This window comes from Dermochelys coriacea, chromosome 6, assembly GCF_009764565.3.
Source record: "Dermochelys coriacea isolate rDerCor1 chromosome 6, rDerCor1.pri.v4, whole genome shotgun sequence".
NCBI classification, from domain to species: Eukaryota; Metazoa; Chordata; order Testudines; family Dermochelyidae; genus Dermochelys; species Dermochelys coriacea.
The window spans coordinates 10,864,012-10,887,678 of NC_050073.1; the positions used below are offsets into that span (position 1 = coordinate 10,864,012).

The 23,667-nt window shown below is 53.6% G+C and overlaps 1 protein-coding gene across 7 annotated transcripts in view; it reads right to left on the reverse strand.

Annotated features, from left to right (window-relative positions):
• SYT7 (synaptotagmin 7) overlaps nt 1-23,667 on the reverse strand; it is a 167,091-nt gene that overhangs the window by 26,788 nt on the left and 116,636 nt on the right. For 4 of the 7 annotated variants that reach the window (XM_043516628.1, XM_038407378.2, XM_038407379.2 and 1 more), the window contains one exon: nt 13,472-13,607. In XM_043516628.1, coding sequence (XP_043372563.1) covers nt 13,472-13,607 — 136 coding nt within the window. Of the gene's footprint in view, nt 1-13,471; nt 13,608-22,648; nt 22,772-23,667 lie in introns of all 7 variants that reach the window. The other 3 variants (XM_038407376.2, XM_038407375.2, XM_038407377.2) reach the window with 1 other exon arrangement.

The window sequence follows — 23,667 nt, forward strand, 5'->3', positions numbered from 1 at the left end:
TGGCAGCCCCACTCACTGTCTGACTCAGCTCCACATTTGTGGTTTCGCTCGGTCATGTCAGTCCAGGGGGGCATACACTGCCTCCCCAGATGCTCACCTGCTAGGACTGGATCTCAACCCCTTTACTGCTGCACTCTGCCGGGGCTCCTGAGGTACCATCGGCCGGTGCCGGTGCTCCTGCAGGGCAATGGCACTGGTTCCAGCAGGGGCTCAGGGCAGCACAGGAGCTATCGAGGAGCCAGTTGGTTCAGATTTGTCACAGACTGATGCTGCCTTAGGAAGCTGTCCAACCATCTCCTCCACTGGATGTCCCACCCCCGATCCTTCCCCCCACACCAGTGCTTAGAGAGCTGTTGGATGGATGAACACCCCCTGCCCCAGTACATTAAGGACCCACTGGTCACCCCTCCCTGCCACCACACACTAGTGCATTAGAGATGTAAGGTTACACCTGCATTGCAACCAGAGTGTGACTGCAGCTCAAGCACACGCACCTGAGCAAGGTTTAATCTAGCTAGCCTGGGTGCTGGAGCAGTGGAGCTGCAGCAGCCCATGTTGCAACCTGGGCTAGCCCCGCGAGTAATTACCCAGGGGTCTGGGCAGGCTGGTATGAACCATGGTGAGGCCCATGCTACTGCTGTTTCACTGCTCCAGGACTCACACTAGCTAGATCACTACCCTGGTTAGGTCTACATGGGCGGCAACCAAGTGTAGACTTGAAGCAGAAGCAGAAGCAGAGCTGGTCAAAACACGGCCCGTGGAACAGCTTTCCCTCGGAAAACACTGATCCAGTGAAGCCAAACCATTCTTTTATGTTGAATTTTACAAGGGGAGATTATCAGAGCTTTTCACTTTGATGGCATCATTTCAACTGGTACATTGTAACATTAAAGTCCCAGTGAAACCACATTTCAATAAAGTTCTTTCAGTGTGTCTCACATGAAGGGTCTCTGACTCTTCGTTCTGTGGTGAATTCTGACTTGTCACTCCGAAGTGGGAGGAATGGAAATCTTGAGATGTCAGATGGAGCAGAAGTTCTCTTTCCTGACCAGCTCTGCTCAGAAGCAAAGAACGCAGGATGTGTCCCATTTCTTGCCATCCACCCGAGCATCACACTTTTCCAGGAGCCAGTGGGAGCTGGGCAGGGAGGCAGCCAGTGAGACTGCTCTAGCTTTTTCAAGTGTTGCTCAAAATACACCTCTGAGGACACATCATCAGATCCCTTGGGACGCTTGGTCAGGTCATCGTGTAGGTCCCTCCCTGGGTCACTCAGAGAGCAGCTTGCTGGGTTGCTTGGGGACCTCCTGGGGTCGTTTGGAGGACACTGTGTCAGGTCATTAGCTCATGTTCCACCATCAGCCTTGGAAGCTAGTTGTGCAGGGTAAGAAATCTAGCACAGACTCATTCAGGGGTCCCAGCAGCAGCTACCCTGATCTGCCTGAGACAAATCCACAGGGCCCTCTCATTCTGCCCTTCCTCAAGCCAACTGCTGAGGAGGGCACAGAAATACACACATCGAGCATTAGGAAGAAGGAGAAACCCAGGCATTGCCTTGGAGGGTTTTGCTGCCCTGTCTATATGGAAGAACTGAGCCTGAGCCTGCCCTTAAAAGCTATTGAGCCAAATTCTCAGCTGGTGCATATCAACGCCGATGGATACCATCTGAGAATCTGGCCCCTCATCTCCTGCATCCTTGGGACAAAGCAGGGAGTTAAGTGGCAAAACAATTTTGTTTCCCTGTCCTTCTGCTGTTCTCTCTCTCTGCAATCATGTTATGTAGCTGGGTAATGTGTTTGGGGAAGGATAGAGCTTGTATGAGACGCAGCACTGTATTGTTAGCTCCAGCACATGTCCCTGCCAGTGGTGCAGGGATACAACTGTCTAGGGGAACCTGAGCGATGTGAATTTTGAGTGGGGGAGGAGAGTGTTTAAAGGGGGCTAGGTAGGAGCAATGGGATGACACTGATGAGCAGTGATAGTCTCCTAATGGCAAGGGGTTAGGGTGTGGAAGAGGCTCCCCAAAGGCAATGGTGGAAGCAGGGAATGACTGTGTGTTGTCCAGGGAGGGGCAGGGTAGGTGTATTCCAGCCAGGTCCTCACAAGCCTTGTTTATCTCTCATTTCTACAAAGCTTCCCCTCAGCGGTGCCCTGGCTATCCTAGCATGGACTCCAGAGCTGTGAGCTTCCCCTCAGCAGTGCCCTGTCTATGCCAGCATGGACTCCAGAGCCATGAGCTTCCCCTCAGCAGTGCCCTGTCTATGCCAGCAGGGACTCCAGTGCTGTGAGCTTCCCCTCAGCGGTGCTCTGTCTATGCCAACAGGGACTCCAGCGCTGTGAGCTTCCCCTCAGCAGTGCCCTGTCTATTCCTAAATGGTGCCAGCCTTGTGAGCTGCCCCAGAGCAGTGCCTTTGTCAATGATGGCTCAGATCAGGCTCTTGCTAGGTCTATGGGAATCTGTTGGTTGTGGGTCTGGAAGGCCAAGTGTTGGTGCTATGGTAACAGTGTCTTGCTCATGACCTGGAACGGATAGGAGGACCTCCAGAGCCAAGGTGTGAGTCTCCACAGCTTGAGCTAAAGAGCTAAACTCCTTCCCTGTGTTGGCCAGGCGGTGGGGGGGAAGGCGTACCACACTGAGCAGTGGGCTTTAGGCAGGCAATGCTGCTGAGTGGGCCGGGCCCCCTGAGGAACAGCCTGAGGGCGCCGGGGAGCTGAGAGAGCAGGGTGCCACCATCCTACAGCCCCGTACAGAGCAGTTTCCCTCCCCGTTGCAGGGCTGGCAGGCTCAGCCACCCAGCGGGATTCTCTCTCCTCCATCCAGAGAGGTTGGGTCGGGGAGCAGTGAATGGAAGGTAGAGGAGCTGGCAGAGTAGGAGCCAGGGCCGGAGGGTCAGAGACTCAGAGGGGTTAGTGAGCTGCCTGCTGCGGAAAGACGACTGCCTGAGAGGGAGTGGGAGGCAGAGGGTAGAAGGGGAAGGGCAGCAGGACAAGAGAAGTAGGGGAGTGAAGGGAGGGGAAGGAGGGGAGGGAAAGGGGGCTGGAGGAAGATGGGAGGGGAGGGGCAGGAGTGGAAGGGAGGGGGCTGGAGGAGGAGGGGAGAGGAGAGAAGGGGCAGGAGGCTGGAGGAATAGTGGAGTGGAAGGGAGGGGCAGCAGGGCGTAGAAGGGAGGGGCAGGAAGAGTAGTGGAGGGGAGGGCAGTGGCAGGAGAGTGTGGAGGGGTGGGGCAGGGGGCTGGAGGAGTAGGGGAGTGGAAGTGAGTAGGGGAGGGGCAAGAGGGAAGGGGGCTGGAGCGGGAGGGAAGGGCAGGAGGGGCATGGAGGAGAAGGGGCTGGAGTGGGAGGGGATGGAAGGAGGACATGGAGAGGAGGGGCAGAGGGCTGGAGGAGTAGGGGAGGGGAAGGGGGATGGAGGAGTAGGGGAGGAGAGCGGAGGGGCAGGAGGGCAAAGAGGGGAGGGTCAGAGGGCTGGAGGAGTAGGGGAGGAGAGTGGAGGGGCAGGAGGGGAGGGGCAGGGGGCTGGAGAAGGAGGGGAGGGGCAGAAGAGTGGAGTGGAGGGGCAGGGGGCTGGAGAAGGAGGGGAGTGGAGTGGAGGGGCAGGGGGCTGGAGGAGTAGGGGAGGGGAGCTGAGGGGCAGGAGGGTGTGGAGGGGAGGGGCAGGGGGCTGGAGGAGTAGGGGAGTGGAGGGGAGGGGCAGAGGGCTGGAGGAGTAGGGGAGGGGAGCTGAGGGGCAGGAGGGTGTGGAGGGGAGGGGCAGGGGGCTGGAGGAGTAGGGGAGTGGAGGGGAGGGGCAGAGGGCTGGAGGAGTAGGGGAGGGGAGCTGAGGGGCAGGAGGGTGTAGAGGGGAGGGGCAGGGGGCTGGAGGAGTAGGGGAGTGGAGTGGAAGGGAGGGGCAGGGGGCTGGAGGAGTAGGGGAGGGGAGCTGAGGGGCAGGAGGGTGTGGAGGGGAGGGACAGGCGGCTGGAGGAGTAGGGGAGTGGAGGGGAGGGGCAGAGGGCTGGAGGAGTAGGGGAGGGGAGCTGAGGGGCAGGAGGGGAGGGCAGGGGGCTGGAGGAGTAGGGGAGTGGAGGGGAGGGGCAGAGGGCTGGAAGAGTAGGGGAGTGGAGGGAGGCACAGGAGGAGTAGGGCATGTACAGTGGAGGGGGGCAGGGGAGGGTAGGGCATGGGGAGCACAGGAGGAGAGAGGCCACTGGTTGCTAAAGCAGGACACATTGTCCAAGGTGTCTCTGTGCCCAGGCAGAAGGCCCTGCCCCGTACCATGCTGCAGGGCTGGCCTGAGCATTGGGCCAGGGTAGGGGGTGGGAGATGCAGGCTGCCACTCAGGGCCCTGCCATGGCCTATGAGATCTGGGTGACTCGATGGCAGCCCATGGCCTGGCTGTGTGTCTTCCTACAGGGCAGGTGCGCTTGGCGGTGGCCCAGCAGTTCATTAGCTCCTGCCTCTGACCCCACCAGTGTGTTTAACACGAGTGAGCCTCTTCCTGCACAGGGAGACACTAGGGGACCAAGTAGGGGCTCCTTGCTGGGCCCAGAGGCCTCCCCCAGGACTGGTGCACCTGGGCAGGCTGGTACATAGGCAGCCAGAGCGTATGTGGGTGGGCAGGTAGGACACGTGTGACCCTGTGTACGTGTCCAGGCCAGGAGGCTCTGGATGTGAATGTTCCTGCACTGGGTGTATGTGCACCCCAGTGTGCATTAGCCTGGCTCGGGGGTGGAGGGGGGATGTATGACTGGCTAGAGCATGGCTCTGTGCTGTGTGTATCGCTCTGTGTTTTGCGTGTGTGTGTTGCTGTACGTCTGTGGGCTATGGCCATTTGCATGTCTCTGCTGCGTGTGGAGGTAATGCGCCCACATCCTGTGGGGTTCGGTCCCCACCCCAGGGTCCCCAGCCTTTAAGGGGAAGACTATCCATTTCCTCGACCACACGGTCTCTTCCCTGCCCTGCAGTTGGGCTCCTCTCCCTCTGCCCAAGCCTGCCATGGAAGCTGAGCTGCCGGTCCCAGAGCCCCGGGAGGGGTGGCTGGACTGAACTGTGTGACCAAGAGCCCCAGCAGTGGCACTGACCTGTGGGAAGCGCCCTTCCTAGTCCCTCCCATGCTTGGGGGAGGTGGGATCCAGCCTCTTCCCCAGCAGTAGGTGGTAATGTGCCATACCCCACGGTGGGCCCAGCTATGTGACCCAGTCGAGCAGAGTGCCCCACCTGCTTACATCTCAGCAGGGATGTTTTAAAGGGCAAATGTAGCCCAGACAAGGGTGCTGGATTGGCCCCTGGCTCTGAGTTGGGCCGCTCTAGTCTCACTCCACGCACACGGGACCTAAGCAAGGAACAGGGTCTCAGCCCCATGGTGTGCTGCGTTGATCCAGGAGGATGGACACTCCCAGTTCCTCCTCTCCCACTGCCTGGTCCAGGCCTAGGTGCTGGGGTCTCCTCAGCAGAGTGGAGGGCACAGTTCTGGCTGCTTGGGCCAAGAAGCCTGGGCTCCCAAGCCCTGGCCATGCAGCCAGGGGTGGGGAGCAGCCAGTCTGTCCTTCCCCCTCTCTGCAGGGGCATACTCATCCCGTATCCCCTGGATGGGTGGTCCCAGCCCCCAGGGCGCATCTCACTCTCATGCTGCAGTGCGGAGGGGCGTGGGGATTGCTTTCTGGCTTGCTGCTCTTATCTCTGCCCTGCACCCCAGTTCAGGGAGCAGCTGCTTGTCACTGACACTGCTCTTCCCAGATGTGCCACAAGGGGGCGCCACATGATGCCACAATGTCCATGAGGAGAAGCAGAGGCCATTCTTCTAGCTCCGGATTCGGATCTCGCAGTAAGACAAGACAGTTTGTGAGTTTGGGATGGCACCGGGGGTGCGGTGCGGGTAACGTCTCTGCCCTGCTGGGCTGGTGCCATCACTACAGCCCTGATCCTGAGCCCACTGATGCCTGTGGCCAAGTTCCCACTAGCTTGAATGGTGCAGAATCAGGGCCCAGTGAAGGTCACCCCCAGAGCAGGTCTTTGGTTTGAGCCCATCTCTCTTTAGCCCCCAGCAAGAGGGTCACTTGGCCCAAGGTCACACAGGGGGAAAGAGCCAGCTGTGTGCAAATTCCCGCCTTGAGCAGGGCAGCGTGGACCCCTCTCTCTGACCCTTTCCCCCCTGAAACAAAGGCAGAAAAGCCCCACTGGACCATGGCTGAGATCAGGGCCCCATTATGCCGGGTGCTGCACAGACACAGCCAGAGACAGACCCTGCCCCGGCTGAGATCAGGACCCCGTTATGCCGGGTGCTGCACAGACACAGCCAGAGACAGTTCTTGTCCCACCTGAGATCAGGGCCCCATTGTGCTGGGTGCTGTATATACCCCCCTGTCCTGGCTCAAAACTGTTGACAGTCTAACTAGTCCCAACAGACAAAGGAAGGATCACTACCCCGCACCCCGTTTTGCAGATGTTGAACTGAGGCTCATAGTGACTGAGTGAGTTACCCAGGTCTCTGGCAGAGCTAGGAACTGAATGCAGAGCTCTGGAGTCCCAGGCCAGCGCCTCACTCACAAGCCTGCCTTTCTCTGGTTATGCTGCCTCCCCTTCTGCTCTGGACTATTCAGAGCCTCGCTCCTCCAGCCCACTCATGTCCAAGCTATATCATTTAGGCCCCATTTCTCACAAATGGTCATTGATTTTAGATGCCTCCAGGTTTCTAACTGGGCATTCAAAATCAGGGGCCAGCATAGAGAAATGTTGGCCTGAGCTCCCTTAGGGCCCGATCCAAACTCCATTGAGTCTCTGAGTGACTTCAGTGGCTTTTGGATCAGGCCCTGTTCTCGCCCTGCACCGCAATCCCCATTGCTCCTCTCTGCTCAGCACTGCCTCGGGACAGAGGTTCCCTGAGCAGCACCCAGTGTTCTAGCTGTTGTTTCCCCACAGCTGGCTCAGTGACGTGAATGCCCTGAAATCTAGTTAGCATTGCAAGCTCCTAAAGCAGGTGTCCTGTCTCACCCCCCATCCCTAGCCACTCTCCAGGCTCCCCACCAGTGTTCCCTCTAATTTTTTCCATCCGTGTGTGGAATGAATTTTGTTATGTGCACCATAGCAAGATAATGTGCGGATGTGCGCCACCAGTAGAAACAAAAAACCTAGCTATAATATATATATTTTGAAAGTTACCATAGGGATAATTACTCCAGCCAGGACAGGTGAGGCATTTTAGAACTTAGTACTCAAAGAATTAAATTTAAGCATAAAAGAGAAATAAAATTATTAAATGCACAGACCAGTCAAAACACTAAAACAACACACTTTGAAAGGTTTCAGAGTAGCAGCTGTGTTAGTCTGTATCCGCAAAAAGATGAGTACTTGTGGCACCTTAGACACTAACAAATTTATTTGAGCATAAGCTTTCATGTAGCTCACGAAAGCTTATGCTCAAATAAATTTGTTAGTCTCTAAGGTGTCACAACTACACTTCGAAAGAAGTATCAAGTTACAACAACAATAATACAAGTATGTGTTGGGAGGTGAGTGTGAAAACTGTGTGTGTGTATGTGTGTGTGTGTGTGAGTTCTTTGTTCCAGGTGAGACTTGAGTGGGCCTGACTGTTATAAAAAGCCAGTCAGCTGCAAACCAGCTGAGCGGCGAACAGAGGGAGTTTGCCTCGGAGTTCACCTGGGGAGAGCTCACTGAGGCTTACATCTTGCCAGCTTCTCTGAGTAGTTTCTACAACTCCTGAGGAAGCTCATAGAAGGAAGGTAATATGGATGGGGAGCGTTCAGCTGTTGTGACCTGCACTGGATGTGCCATGTTTGTCTTTCTTCCACAGGACAGAAGCGACTTTGTCTGTACAAAGTGCAAGCTGGTTTCCATATTGGAAGAGAAGGTTCAAGGTCTGGAGAAACAAGTATCGACCCCGCGTTGCATAAGAGAAACTGAAGATTTCCTGGACAGACGTCAGGATATGCTTCTACGGGCACAATGTTCTGAAGATTCAGAGCAGGCTGTGCAGTGGGGACAGGAGGACGGTGAAGAAATTTGGCAGCATGTGACCTCCCGAAGAAGAAAGGGGAGCGTCCATGTACCAGCAGCACAGATGCAGGTAAGCAACCGTTTTCATGTTCTCTCCACAGGTACTAATGCGGAGAGTGGATTAGATGATACATCTGAGGGAAGGGAACAGAAGAAGACTCCGCCGATTGGAAGGCATGAGATTCACTGTCCTAGGGACGGGGGTTCCACGACCACCGCTCCGAAGAGGAGGAGGCAGGTGGTCGTGGTCGGGGACTCTCTTCTCAGGGGGACTGAGTCATCTATCTGATGCCCCGACCGGGGAAACCGATAAGTCTGCTGCTTGCCAGGAGCTAGGATTCACGATGTGACAGAGAGTCTGCCGAGACTCATCAAGCCCTCAGATTGCTACCCCTTCCTGCTTCTCCACGTGGGCAATGATACTGCCAAGAATGACCTTGAGCGGATCACTGCAGACTACATGGCTCTGGGAAGAAGGATAAAGGAGTTGGAGGCGCAAGTGGTGTTCTCGTCCATCCTCCCCGTGGAAGGAAAAGGCCTGGGTAGAGACCATCAAATTGTGGAAGTCAACAAATGGCTACGCAGGTGGTGTTGGAGAGAAGGCTTTGGATTCTTTGACCATGGGATGGTGTTCCAAGAAGGAGGAGTGCTAGGCAGAGATGGGCCCCACCTAACGAAGAGAGGGAAGAGCATCTTCGGAAGCAGGCTGGCTAACCTAGTGAGGAGGGCTTTAAACTCGGTTCACCGGGGGAAGGAGACCAAAGCCCTGAGGTAAGTGGGGACATGGGATACCGGGAGGAAGCACGAGCAGGAGTACGTGAAAGGGGAGGGCTCCTGCCTCATACTAAGAAAGTGGGACAAACAGCAAATTACCTCAAGTGCCTATATGCAAAAGCAAGAAGCCTGGGAAACAAGCAGGAGAACTGGAAGTCCTGGCACAGTCAAGGAATTATGATGTGATTGGAATAACAGAGACTTGGTGGGATAACTTACATGACTGGAGTACTGTCATGGATGGATATAAACTGTTCAGGAAGGACAGGCAGGGCAGAAAAGGTGGGGGAGTTACATTGTATGTAAGAGAGCAGTATGACTGCTCAGAGCTCCGGTATGAAACTGCAGAAAAACCTGAGTGACTCTGGATTAAGTTTAGAAGTGTGAGCAACAAGGGTGATGTCATGGTGGGAGTCTGCTATAGACCACCAGACCAGGGGGATGAGGTGAACGAGGCTTTCTTCCAGCAACTAACGGAAGTTACTAGATCGCAGGCCCTGGTTCTCATGGCAGACTTCAATCACCCTGATATCTGCTGGGAGAGCAATACAGCAGTGCACAGACAATCCAGGAAGTTTTTGGAAAGTGTAGGGGACAATTTCCTGGTGCAAGTGCTGGAGGAATCAACTAGGGGCAGAGCTCTTCTTGACCTGCTGCTCACAAACCGGGAAGAATTAGTAGGGGAAGCAAAAGTGAATGGGAACCTGGGAGGCAGTGACCATGAGATGGTCAAGTTCAGGATCCTGACACAGGGAAGAAAGGAGAGCAGCAGAATATGGACCCTGGACTTCAGAAAAGCAGACTTTGACAACCTCAGGGATCTGATGGGCAGGATCCCCTGGGAGAATAACATGAGGGGGAAAGGTTTCAGAGTAGCAGCCGTGTTAGTCTGTATTCGCAAAAAGAAAAGGAGTACTTGTGGCACCTTAGAGACTAACAAATTTATCTGAGCATAAGCTTTCGTGAGATATAGCTCACTTCATCGGATGCATTTCATCGGATGCATCCGGTGAAGTGAGCTGTAGCTCACGAAAACTTATGCTCAAATAAATTTGTTAGCCTCTAAGGTGCCACAAGTACTCCTTTTCTTTATGAGGGGGAAAGGAGTCCAGGAGAGCTGGCAGTATTTTAAAGAATCCTTATTGAGGTTATAGGGACAAACCATCCTGATGTGTAGAAAGAATAGTAAATATGGCAGACGACCAGCTTGGCTTAACAGTGAAATCCTTGCTGATCTTAAACACAAAAAAGAAGCTTACAAGAAGTGGAAGATTGGACAAATGACCAGGGAAGAGTATAAAAATATTGCTCGGGCATGCAGGAGTGAAATCAGGAAGGCCAAATCACACCTGGAGGTGCAGCTAGTAAGAGATGTTAAGGGTAACAAGAAGGGTTTCTTCAGGTATGTTAGCATCAAGAAGAAAGTCAAGGAAAGAGTGGGCCCCTTACTGAATGAGGGAGGCAACCTAGTGACAGAGGATGTGGAAAAAGCTAATGTACTCAATGCTTTTTTTGCCTCTGTCTTCACGAACAAGGTCAGCTCCCAGACTGCTGCACTGGGCAGCAAAGCATGGGGAGGAGGTGACCAGCCCTCTGTGAAGAAAGAAGTGGTACGGGACGAGCACAAGTCCATGGGGCCAGATGCACTGCATCCGAGAGTGCTAAAGGAGTTGGCGGATGTGATTGCAGAGCCATTGGCCATTATCTTTGAAAACTCATGGCGATCGGGGGAGGTCCCGGATGACTGGAAAAAGGCTAATGTAGTGCCCATCTTTAAAAAAGGGAAGAAGGAGGATCCTGGGAACTACAGGCCAGTCAGCCTCACCTCAGTCCCTGAAAAAATCATGGAGCAGGTCCTCAAGGAATCAATTCTGAAGCACTTAGAGGAGAGGAAAGTGATCAGGAACAGTCAGCATGGATTCACCAAGGGCAAGTCATGCCTGACTAATCTAATTGCCTTCTATGACGAGATAACTGGCTCTGTGGATGAGGGGAAAGCAGTGGATGTGTTGTTCCTTGACTTTAGCAAAGCTTTTGACAAAGTTTATCACAGTATTCTTGCCAGTAAGTTAAAGAAGTATGGGCTGGATGAATGAACGATAAGGTGGATAGAAAGCTGGCTAGATTGTTGGGCTCAACGGGTAGCGATCAATGGCTCAATGTCTAGTTGGCAGCCGGTATCAAGTGGAGTGTCCCAAGGGTCAGTCCTTGGGCCGGTTTTGTTCAATATCTTCATTAATGATCTGGAGGATGGTGTGGATTGCACCCTCAGCAAGTTTGCAGATGACACTAAACTGGAAGGAGAGATAGATACGCTGGAGGGTAGGGATAGGATACAGAGGGACCTAGACAAATTAGAGGATTGGGCCAAAAGAAATCTGATGAGGTTCAACAAGGACAAGTGCAGAGTCCTGCACTTAGGACGAAAGAATCCCATGCACCGCTACAGACTAGGGACCGAATGGCTAGGCAGCAGTTCTGCAGAAAAGGACCTAGGGGTTACAGTGGACAAGAAGCTGGATATAAGTCAACAGAGTGCCCTTGTTGCCAAGAAGGCCAATGGCATTTTGAGATTGAGAGACGTGATCATTCCCCTCTATTCGACATTGGTGAGGCCTCATCTGGAGTACTGTGTCCAGTTTTGGGCCCCACACTACAAGAAGGAAGTGGAAAAATTGGAAAACGTCCAGTGGAGGGCAACAAAAATGATTAGGGGACTGGAACACATGACTTATGAGGAGAGGCTGAGGGAATTGGGATTGTTCAGTCTGCGGAAGAGAAGAATGAGGGGAGATTTGATAACTGCTTTCAACTACCTGAAAGGGGGTTCCAAAGAGGATGGATCTAGACTGTTCTCAGTGTTAGCAGATGACAGAATGAGGTGTAATGATCTCAAGTTGCAGTGGGGGAGGTTTAGGTTGGATATTAGGAAATACTTTTTCATTAGGAAGGTGGTGAAACACTGGAATGCGTTACCTAGGGAGGTGGTGGAATCTCCTTTAGAAGTTTTTAAGGTCAGGCTTGACAAAGCCCTGGCTGGGATGATTTAGTTGGGGATTGGTCCTGCTTTGAGCAGGGGGTTGGACTAGATGACCTCCTGCCGTCCCTTCCAACCCTGATATTCTATGATTCTATGAGAGAGAGACAGAGATACAGTGTGTGTGTGTGTGTGAGACAGAGAAACACACAGTGTGTGTGACAAAGAGAGAGACACATACTGCCCCTTTAAGTCCGCTGCCCTTTAAGTAGATCAGCACTCAACTGTCTGAAGCCTGCGTGTTCAGACACAGCAACAGCTGCCAGCAAGCTTCCTCTGGAGCCCCGTCTTGTCCTACCCGCTCTGTGGAGACGGGGTACAGTGGTGGGGGGAGGGTGACACCCTGACATCAGCACCCCCTTCCCTCGCCCCAATCTGCACAGCAATCAAGAGGCTCCTGGGAGCAGCTGTTTAGGGACTCCAAGGCAGAGGGCAGGAGCAGTGAAGGGAGGGACACCTGAAGTGCACTGCACTTGATAGCCTGCTGGGTGACCACCCGGCTGTACAGCTTAGAGATAACTTCCCCACTGAAAATCACTGCTCCAGATTCTTGCCTCACTAAGGATTCAGCACAGAGCTCTGGCAAAGGTTTTCTTACTCATTTCATCTGCACTGGGCAGGTGCCAGAACACTCTCAGCCACTTTAGCTGCATCCCGGCCTCCCATCAGCAAAGAGCAGAGTGAGAGCTTCACAGTTACTGATCCAAGACACTGCCCAACTCTGTGACAAGGAGGTGCCCCGGCCCTATTTGGGGTTTGCTCAGCCCTTGCAAAGGAACAGAGAGCTATTCATGAGATGAATGAGCCTGGCCAACCCTGTCTCAGGTGCCCTTGCCACCACTGGGTGTGTGGCTGGGCAGAGGTGCCCAGTGACAGGCTCTGTGCTGCCTGCTCCCTGAATTCAGGGCTTGTCAGGGCTGACTCCATGGAAATGGATACACAGGGTTTGGGGAACAAAGGCTGGCCTGAACCCCAACTTAGCTGTGGCCCAGCACCAGCCCAGAAGGGAATGGCAGCTTGGCACATCCCAGTGGAGATCCCCCAACCAAGTGTGAGCCTGGAACGACCTACCCGTCCCCCCCAAAGGAACTGGGAGCCTAGAACATCTCAGCAATGACCCTTGGATGAAGCATGAGCCGAGAACAATCTGCCCATCACCCACCAAAAAATGTGAGTCTAGACTATTTCCATGATCCCAGAATGAAGCAGGAATCTGGAACAACCTGCTCTTTGCCCCCAAAGAGAGTGCAAGTCTAGAACACTTTGAGAACAGCTCAGAACAAAGCGGGAGCCTAGAACAACCTGCCTATCACCCCTGCAGGGTTTGGTAGCCTTCAAAGTCTTGGCAACAGCCCCTGAGACATGGGCCTAGAACAACCTGGCAAACCCTGAGCCTTAAAGTTCCCAGAGTGCTCTTTGCAGTGTCACCCACTGAGCCCTGCAGCCAAGGGTACACTGGACCCACAGTGATTGGTTTTGAGTGGAGATGTAACTAGACTGCGGAAATGGGGTAGCAGCGCTGGCTGTGGGGAAGCTACCAGCTACTCCAGTCCCAGCTTCTCCCAGCAGGGGCACTATAGGCAGTGGAGCAGGAGTATTGAGCATGGGGCAGTTCAGACAGGATCAGGGTATCTCCAAGTTTGAGGCACAGGGGTTCTGGCCTGCACTCACCATTAGCATCTCACTGGTCAGGGAGTTCACCAGGTCTGAGACGGATGAGCGAGGCTCCGTTTTGCGGTCAGACTCATCATGCTGGGTCTGCCCGGGCATAGGAGCTGTGTTCGCCATCTTGCCTCCAGACGGCAACCTTGGGAGAGAGGAGCAGTATGTAAGAGAAGGGGGCAGGGTGCCACGTCCGAGCTGTGGGTCAGGCTGTGCCAATGCAGCCCCAGCTGCTCTCCATCATGGCTGTATCCTAATGCCACGATCCCCTGAAACATCCTGTGTATCCCTCATACCCCTGGGTGATTCCTCACCACCTGGCACTAAGAGAGTTCCCCTGAGACCTCTCACCCATTGGACTCATAAGCATGGATCCAGGCATGCCCCTCACATGGGCACCCGTCCATCTCGTTCACTATTGCCTTCAGCCTGGTGCTGATCCCCTTTATCCTGGCCTCCATCTTGCTCTGGCCCTATAGATGGAGGCCCTCATGTCTCCCCAGCCTCCAGTAATTCCCACCCCTTCAGAGGGGGTCTGGGCATCACCCACTGGCACTGCAGGCTCTCCTGTCTTGTACTGAGAGAGATGGGGGAGGAAGGCAGAGCCTGAGCTATTGCTTCTGCTTCTTTCCACTGACACCCTCCCCTGCCTCTCAGGCCTAGTAACCTCTGTGAACACACATGCTCCCTCTCACAAAGAGGCAGCTGCCTTTGTTTGCTTTCTCCGCCAGGCAGGCGCTGGCCTGACAGATGAGTTGTCTGCCAGCCCCGGCACATGCACGGCACCTGGGGGAACCCGAATGCCAGGTGCTACAGGACGTCAACTCTGCAGGCCAAGTGCGATGGGACAAACTCCCCCAGGGCTAGCAGGACAGCAACATGGCAGCCGCGCTGCAGCTGTGACTCCATGGCAGCCCAGTCCTGGCAGCCCCACTAAGGCCTGTAATCCACCAGCCAGGTCCTGGCAGCCCCACTATGGCTTGTAACCCTCCAGCCCAGTCTTGGCAGCCCCACTATGGCCTGTAACGCACCAGACAAATCCTGGCAGCCCCACTATGGCCTGTAATCCACCAGCCAGGCCCTGGCAGCCCCACTATGGCCTGTAACCCTCCAGCCCAGTTCTGGCAGCCCCACTATGGCCTGTAACGCACCAGACAAATCCTGGCAGCCCCACTAAGGCCTGTAACCCAGCAGCCAGGCCATGGCAGCCCCATGCCCCCCATGTGACATCCCATTGCAGTTCCTGGTGTGTTGGAGACTCTCATTTACAGTGCTGGGGGAAGCTGCCTGGCTATGCCTCCTTTGCTCAGCACCCTGCCATGGGAGCTGCAGCAGCATGGCCAGGACTCACCACCCCACTAGGAGAGTGACTGAAGGGTCTCCCACATCAGATAAGCCTTGCTCAGTGCCTGTCAGCAGGGCCTTGCCCTCCTGTCCATGCCTCCCCTGGGAAAGGTCTGATCTCAGTAGGTGCTGACTGCAGGAACCTCTCTGTAAAGATGCTAGATTGCCAATATCTCCCCCACCTTTCTCCTCCTGCTGGCCACCCCCATTCCCAGCTCTCCCTCTTTCTGCCCCTAGAAGCTGGACAAAGCACACAAGTTGGAGGCTTGTTCCTCCCTCCCAGGAGATGTGGGGTCACTGGCCTTTCTTGTCCCTGTTTGTGAGCTGGGTAGAACCATATAGCACAGGGAGCAGGGCTGGGTCAGCCCGGACATTTTCCCCAGACATCCAGGAAGCCAGATCCACCCCTGATACCCTTGCAGGGATGAACCTATCCCATTAAGACACTAAGGAGAGGCCTTCACTGGTTCCCCCATTGTCCTGACCACGGTGATGGTGCCGTCTCTCCGGCCCAGGACATCCAGGCCCCCCATGGCCTGGTGTTCATTCACATATACACATGGGAGGTCCCGGCTATGCTTGTCCTGGTCTAGCAATTCAATGGCCTCTCTGTGACAGCAGCTGGGTTGCTAGGTGCACTGAACAGCAGTGCTGGGGGGTTTGACGGCAGCAGCCCCAGCATAGATGCCACAAGAAGAGATGATGCACGTACGATTGGGAGGAAGGAGAGATCCAAGGTATGAGGGTGCAGGGGCAGAACACTGGAAAAGACACAGAGGAGAGACACAGGCATACAGAGAGACACACACAGGCACATGGGAGACATGTAGAGACACCAACATGCAGGGAAATACACACAGAGACTCGTGGGGTGCACATATACACACGGATCCACATGCAGAGACACAAAACAAAAGCATACAAAACCCTCAAAGAAACACACAGAATCAGACACAGATACCTACTGACACACTCACAGACAGAGCAACACACACCTAAATCTTCTAGGCAGTGGCATCTACACACAGTCTCTCTCACACACCTAGATCCAGGCACACTGATATGCTCACAGATAGATACACAGATCTAGACAAAGTGACATAGATAGTGAGACACACACATAGATCTAGATGCACTGACACACTGAGTGACACACATGAAGATCCAGCTGCACCAATACACTCGTAGACAGCGTAAGACAGGCAGATCTAGATACACTGATCCACTCATAGGCATAGTGACACACACAGAGATCCAGACATGCCGATACACTCACAGACAGAGTGACACACACACAGATAAAGAAAGAGACTGAAATAGCTGGAGAGGTAAAGTCAGGTTAAAAACAGAGAGCGAAAGAATGTGATTGATAGCTGGAGGTCTGAACAATTCAGAGGTATTTTGTCAACCCCAGTGGATTGACGCAGCTGCAAAGCTATCTGGGAAATGGTTAGCACCAGCAGAGCTCACAGGACAGCGAGAGAGAGAGAGAGAGAGAGAGAGAGAGAGAGACAAGGGAAGAGCAGCATCTTCCACCACAGGGCCTGGCCTGCCTCCTGAGGGAAGGGAAAATGGGAAGAAAGCGTGAGGGGAGAGAAGGAGACACACAGAGAGATTAGTAAACAAAAAGCAACCACCACACTGACAGGACTAGGCACTGGACTGGCGCCACCGGGGCTGACAGCGGGGACAGGGCTGAGCAGCAGCAGCAGCAGGGCTGGAAGGAAGAAGCAGAGAAAAGGGAAAGGAGGAGACATTACAATGTGATACACCACATGGCCACTGTGAACAGGAGTGCTGGGATGGGGCGTAATGGGAAACAAAGAGAGAAAGAGAGACAGGGCCTTCCGTGGACCCACAAGCCTCAGGAGCCCTTAGCACCCACCCCTCCCACCATGCCGGCCCCCACAAGCTACATCCCCCTATATCCCACCGAGACTGGAGGGGCAGGGGAGCTTGTGGGGAGAGCAATAGATGGGCTGGGAGGATGTAGAGGAACAGGGAGGAAGGTGGAGAGTGAGGGGGAAAAGGAGATAAGGGTGGGGGGAACAGGGAGAGAGATGAGGGTGTGGGGGGAGCAGGAGCTGGGGGCTGGAAGGAAGTGGGGAGAACATAGAGCCTATCATTGTCATCAATTCCAAGGCCAGAAGAGACCAGTGTGATCCTAGAACTGCCCCAAAACCATTCCTAGAGCAGAGCTTTTAGAAAAACAGCCCATCTTGCTTTAAAAATTGCCAGTGCTGGAGAATCCGCCGTGACCCTGGGTAAATTATGCCAATGGTTAATTAACCTCACTCTTAAAAACGTACGCCGTAGTTCCAGTCTCAATTTGTCTAGCTTCAACTTCCAGCCATTGGATCATGTTCTACCTTTCTCTGCTAGACTGGAGAGCCCATTATTAAATATTTGTTCCCCATATAGGTACTTACAGACTGTGATCAAATCACCCCTTACCCTTTGCTTTGTTAAGCAAGGTACAGTTTCTAATATTTTAATCATTCTCATAGCTCTTCTCTGAACCCTCTCTAATTTATAATACCCTGCTTGAATTGTGGCCACTGGAACTGGACGCAGCATTCCAGCAGCAGCCACGCCAATGCCAAAGGTAGAAATCAAATAACTTCTCTGCTTCTGCTCAAGATTTCCCTATTTAAGCATCCAAGAATTACACAAGCCCTTCTGGGCAGAGCATCGCACTGGGAGCTCATGTTCAGCTGATTATCCACCATGACCCAAAATCTTTTTCACAATCACTGCTTCCCAGGATAGAATCCCACAACCTGTAAGGGTGGCCTATGTCTTTTTTTCCTAGCTGTACACATTTACATTACATAGTAAAACACATATTGTTTGCTTGTTATTTACAATTACATTTTGAGACCTATTAGTGAGCCAGTTTTAATCGATTGAATATGTGCCATGTTAATTTCATATCATTCTAGTTTTTTAATCTAACTCATGTGGTACCAAATCAAATGCCTTACAGAGCTCTAAGTCTATTACATCAACACTATTACCTTTATCAACCCAACTTGTAATCTCATTAAAAAAAAAGATATCAAGTTAGTTTGACAGGCTATATTTTCCATCAACTTGTGTTGACTGGCATTAATTATATTACCCTCCTTTAATTCTTTATTAATCTAGTTCTGTATCTGCTGCTCCATTATTTTGCCCAGGATCGATGTCAGGCTGATGGATTATGGGGAGAACAGGAGACTGGGGTTAGGAGGGCATGGAGGGGGAAGCATGGAGAGTGGGCAAAATAGGGTCACTAGGAAGATGTGGGGGAAACAGGCTGGGAGTTGGGGGCCCACGCGGCTGAGAATGGCAGGCGGTGCGTGGGCCTATCAGAGGGGGAATACGGGGAGGCAGTGAGGGGAGGGGAAGGAGTGGGTGATGAGCTCACTCACTGCAGAGAAAGAGGAGGTGGCAGGGCATGGACAGTTTGATCACCTCCCCAAGAAATCCAGCTCCCAAAGGACCCCCATCCTATCCCCGCACTGCACAGGGGAGGTGAGACTGGTCAGAGTTCCAGGCTGGCTAGACAGGATCCACCTACCTCTCCCCAAAGTCCTCTCTTGCAGCTCTTTGTTTTCATGAATGACAGGGTCTCTGTTAGGACCAGGCTGATTCTTCCTAACAGGGATGGTGTCCTATTCCAGCTGGACCTGACAGCGCAGCCTTCCCCCTCCACACACGATGCCAGGAGCATGCCCCCTGCTTGCTAGCTCCCACTGCAAAGCCAATGGCAACTGCCTTTGGCTGGAGGAGCCTGCAGCAAAGGCCCAGCAGGATTTGGTTGGTGTGTGTGTGTGTCTCAGAGGTGAGCCCCCTTTTCTAGGCATGGGCGCCCCAAATTCACTGGCCCTTGCTGCTTAACAGCACTGAGAACTGGCCACTGAGGACAGTCTGGGCAATAGAGTTGGGCACTGAATGGACCTCGTCACCTGTGATGAGATGTTGAGCTTCCAGGATAGGCTGCTTAGAGTCAGGGCAAATCCTTGACTGGCTGGTGAATCTTGCCCATATGCTCAGGGTTTAGCTGATCGCCATATTTGCGGTCGGGAAGGAATTTTCCTCCAGGGCAGATTGGAGAGGCCCTGGAGGTTTTTCGCCTTCCTCTGTAGCATGGGGCACGGGTCACTTGAGGGAGGCTTCTCTGCTCCTTGAAGTCTTTAAACCACGATTTGAGGACTTCAATAGCTCAGACATAGGTGAGGTTTTTCGTAGGAGTGGGTGGGTGAAATTCTGTGGCCTGCGCTGTGCAGGAGGTCGGACTAGATGATCAGAATGGTCCCTTCTGACCTTAGTATCTATGAATCTATGAATAATGGGCAGGGGGCCTCTGCTGGAGTTGCCCTTCTCCACCCCTCTTGTCTCAGGCTGGATGACTGCAAGCACCATCCCAAGAACCAAGCTGTAGTGCATCAAGTGGAAGTCAAGTCCAGCAAAAGTCTTCCATAAAAGGCAATAGTTGAAGGCCAGGAGCAGGGTCTGCTACAGTCTTGAGGAGAACCTAAATACAACCACAGGCCTGGTCAGGGTAAGAGGGGAATTTTCTGTGGTGTTTAAACACACATCCACCAATGGATCCTTCTGGGGCAAGCGGGGGACTGTCCCTGGGGTTATACACACACACACACACACACACACACACTCTCTCTCTCTCTCTCTCTCTCTCTCCCCCCTTCCTGGGATGAGGGGAACTGTCCCCATGTTTGTTCACTGCAGAGTTTCCCCCATGTGTGCCTCCCCACTGGCCCATCTCTGTCTGTTGGGGAAGACGAGGTATGTGTGGCAACTTTTCCTTAAATTAATCTGTGAACAGATTCACAAGTCCTCAGGTTGTGGAGAAGGGACTTGCCTCCCTAGCACCACCATGGGGAGCTTTCACCAGGTCAGGAGGAGGGTGCGGTAGGGGGAAGGGCAGGCTATTCTCCTAGAACCAAGGTGGAAGGTACAGAATGGTATCAGCAGGGGGCGCTCTCTCCAGATTGGACACACTGCATGCCCAGTGGGAGATCAGCTCCTAGGTCAGTGTGCACAGAATGGACCTGTGCCAGCTGGGGATGCTCTCTCTGGGCTGAGGCGATCTTGGCTGGACATGCTCAGCCCACCCCCACTTATAGCATCAGATAAGGACAGACTGTGCAATTAGATGATCAAAATGGAAGTGCTAAAATATGTAGTGAAATATAACCGCAGCAAAGTATAAATAGTGTACGGGTGAGAACGGTGCCAGCTAATTAACACACTGATCAAATGGAACTGGCTTCTTCCTTCTTCACACCTCCTCGAAGCTAGAGATGGAATTTAACATGCACTTGCAACTGCTCAAGGCCTCTGCCTCCAGTCAGTCAGGCCCCCTCCGCTCCTGATCCCAGAAGGAGAATGAGATGGCACAAAACCACACAAGAGACTGGGGCTTGTGGCTGTCACATCACTCCCCCCAACCCTCGCCTCTGCAAAGACAGCAGGCAGCTAGCAGGGGAAGCAGCCCCTACTGGGCAGCAGCAGAAAGGCAAAAGGATGCTGGCAGATTTGCTGGCCATGTGGCTTAGGCAATGGAAAGATCAGGGTATAACATTCTGTGGGGTGTCTCTCCCCATTTTCCTGACCAGGTCTTTGGAACAGCCCAAAAAGCGTGACACCACCCCCAGACTCACTACTGAGCCCTGTGCGTCCCAGGGCAGTACTCGCCGAGTTCAGGCAGGGCTGTGCAGATGCCCCTGAAGTGCAGGCATGATCCATAAAACTCACAGGGTATATCTACGCTGCAGCAAGCGTAGACACAGCAGAGCTAGCTGTGATCTAGCCAGCTGGGCTACCAATAGCAGTGAAGCCGCGGCAGCATGGGCTGGCCACCTGAAGCCCAGCCAGTGTGGGTATGTGCTCAGACGGCTAGCCAGTGCTGCAGTCCATGCTGCTGCAGCTTCACTGCTATGTGTACCGAGCTAGCTAGAGCAGAGTTAGTGCGATTATGTCTACACAAGCGATAATCAGTCCCAGATGACAGTGTAAACATAGCTCTGGTATGAAAGCTCCCCATAGACCAAGGCTAAGGTCTGCTTCCCATCCTTCCTTGGGGTGACTCTGGAACAGTCCAGGGGGCTGCACTGATTAAGAGTAAAAAGAGACTCAGCCCCCTGGAGCTCACTGCCCTGAAACACCCAGTCACCCCACCATAGACTCATGGCTGTCAAGGTGCTTGCACATCTGCCCATGTCGGATGTTTTTTGCATTGATTGGGGGGAATCTCCTCCCCAGTAATGAGGGGAGATGGGGAGGTGTCCCACCACTTCAGAAGCGGGGCCTTGGGGGAGGGGAACCAGGAGGGAATCAGGGCTCACCTAGAGGAGGCTGGAGTGAGAGAGGTTGTGGGGAAAGAGCCTGGAGCCTTACTGGGGATTGGACAGGGCTTGGAGCAGCCTGAGGAAAGGGGTGATGCGGAAGTGGGAGCCTGGAGTCTGTGGGGGAGCCTGGGGTGGCTGCCCCCAATCTGCCCTCCATTTTGTCCTATTGTAGCCCTGGCCCCCTCCTCCCTGCGGTCTCCATACTGCCTGGGAACCAGCTGGGGGCCCAGGAGAGGAGAGGCTGCTGGAAGCCAGGGAGTGGCAGTAGGAGCAGTGAAAGCAACTGCCTGCCAGGGGGCCATGTTACTGGCAGCAAGAGGAAGAGAAACTTAGCCCCAGAGCTGCTAGGAAATATTCTGCTATCCCTGTAGCCAGAAAGAAACCCTGGGATCCTGGGAAACAAAGATATTTCTCAGATCACAGCTCAGCAGCCAGCACGGTAGCCCGGGGCATGTGCCGTCATAGGAGGTGTATTTGGCAACAAACAACTGGGCGGCTGTTACCTCCCTGGGTTTAATGTGCAAATACCAGTGACTGTGTAGGGTCTCTCGGTAGAATAGCATGAGAGTAGTAGATTCCCTCTCCACTGACTCTTCTCACCCCTCCCTGCAGTTCACTGTCTCCCTCTGCCCTATGCCAGCCAACACTGCAGAGTTAAGTTAAATGCATGGGGTGGAATGTTGGCCCCACTGAAGTCAATGGCAAAGTTCTCCTTAACTTATGGGGCTGGGATTCCAATCATGAAGGTCTTGGTTCTCCAGATGTGGTGTACAGGGGATTGAATGAAACCAGGAACTTCCTGGCAGGAGATCATTCTCTAGCTCTCTGCTGAAGCACATGGCATCTCTTGAGTGACACAACAAATACTGCCTGATAATGCACCAAGGAACTGAGACTGGAGGACTTGCCATGGCCTTGACTAATGAGCCCAGTGGACCACAAATTTCCCTGAGGTCCTTCCTCATGTCCCTCTCCATTCTATCGGTCTTGTTCCCCTCTCTCCCCTGGATCTTTTCAACTCCACTCCCTTCATGTCTTCGCTTCCCATCGCCCTTAGCTAAGCAAGGTGAGGATACTCAAAGGTGGGAATCAGTGTGGCCACCACCCTGCTCCCCAACACCCGTCAGAAGAGAGGGAAGGGGATGAGACATGCAGGTGAATGGGGCAGGGGAGGTGGCAGAAGGGAAGGGAGGAAGGAGGACGAGGACAATTCATTCCGCCTGAGGAAGGCGTGATTCCCAAGCTCCAGCGCTCCCCCTAACAAGGACGCAAACACCAGCACTAGGTGTTAGGGAAAGAGGAGAGAGCCTGCCACATGGCTTTGAAACAGCACTATGCCTGACATGCGGGCTACTTGGCATTCCCGCCCTCCTGCTGCGCCAACCTTCCACTCTCCCTGGCAGTGGGAGCTGCCACCAGCCTCCTCCGACCCTCGGCAGGGCCCTCTCTTCTCCTCCTGCTGAAGCACCCTCTCCCTTACTCATACCTCTTGTCCCCCTGAGAGTTCTGCGCCTGCTGGTTCCCAGCGGTTTGCAGATCAGGTATATTGGCAAAGTCGTCCTGTTCCGAAAGTCCCAGAACCAGGGATAACACCACCATCCGGCCCTCCCTGCACAGGAGGGAGCCGGCCGTGGAGAGGAGGAGAGCAGGAAGCAGAAAGGAAAGAGAAAGAGAGAGGAGAACAAAGCATGAGAAACAAAACCCAGAGAAAAACAGCACCTTAGAGACAGAGTGTGAGGCTACTCAAGGTTGGGATAGATACCCGCAGTACAGAGCCACAGGCTCCCCAGTTGGAGATAACATGGAGTACAGAGTAGATTGTTGGACAGAGAATCTCCGTAAGGTGGCAAATGCACTTGGCACTTCTTTCTGGCCATGGAGACCAGGGCTAAAGTCAACCAGCCATGGTGCCACTTTTCAGTAGGAAAGAGGCGTTTGCGTTATTCGTCGGGAATCCATCACCAGTGGACACTTGAGAATCAGCTCCAGAAAAGATTGTCAATCTAATGCAGGGTGTCTCAGACCTCTTTCTAGTGTGGATTGCATCTTAACAGAGAGGCTGCCTTGGGGGCAGTTCCCCTCCCATTGGTGATGGCCTCTCCTCCGGGAGTTGTGACTGTGCAGGGAATCAAGGTTAGCAGAGAAGACAAGATGAAAGTGAAGGCAGGTGAACAGGGGCTGAAGGTTGGTGTGGAAGGCAAGAGAGAATGGGTAACATGGGAAGGATGGGCATTAAACTAGGATTGCTATGGCTATGGGAGGTGTCCTGGTTCTGAAAGAGAGGAGTAATGATATGCGGTGGAGAGCAATCCTTGGTGGTTTGATAGCTGGGGCTTTTTGATGACCAAAGCTCAGCTAGTGTGTGGATGAAGGTGAGTTGGTATTTTACTGTTGCACTGGCAACCACTGCACAACTTGCCAAAATGCATCCTGGACAACTCCAGAAAATCTCCCGTTGACTTCAGGAGGAGTTTCACCTGGATTTGGACACATATTGGCCACAGC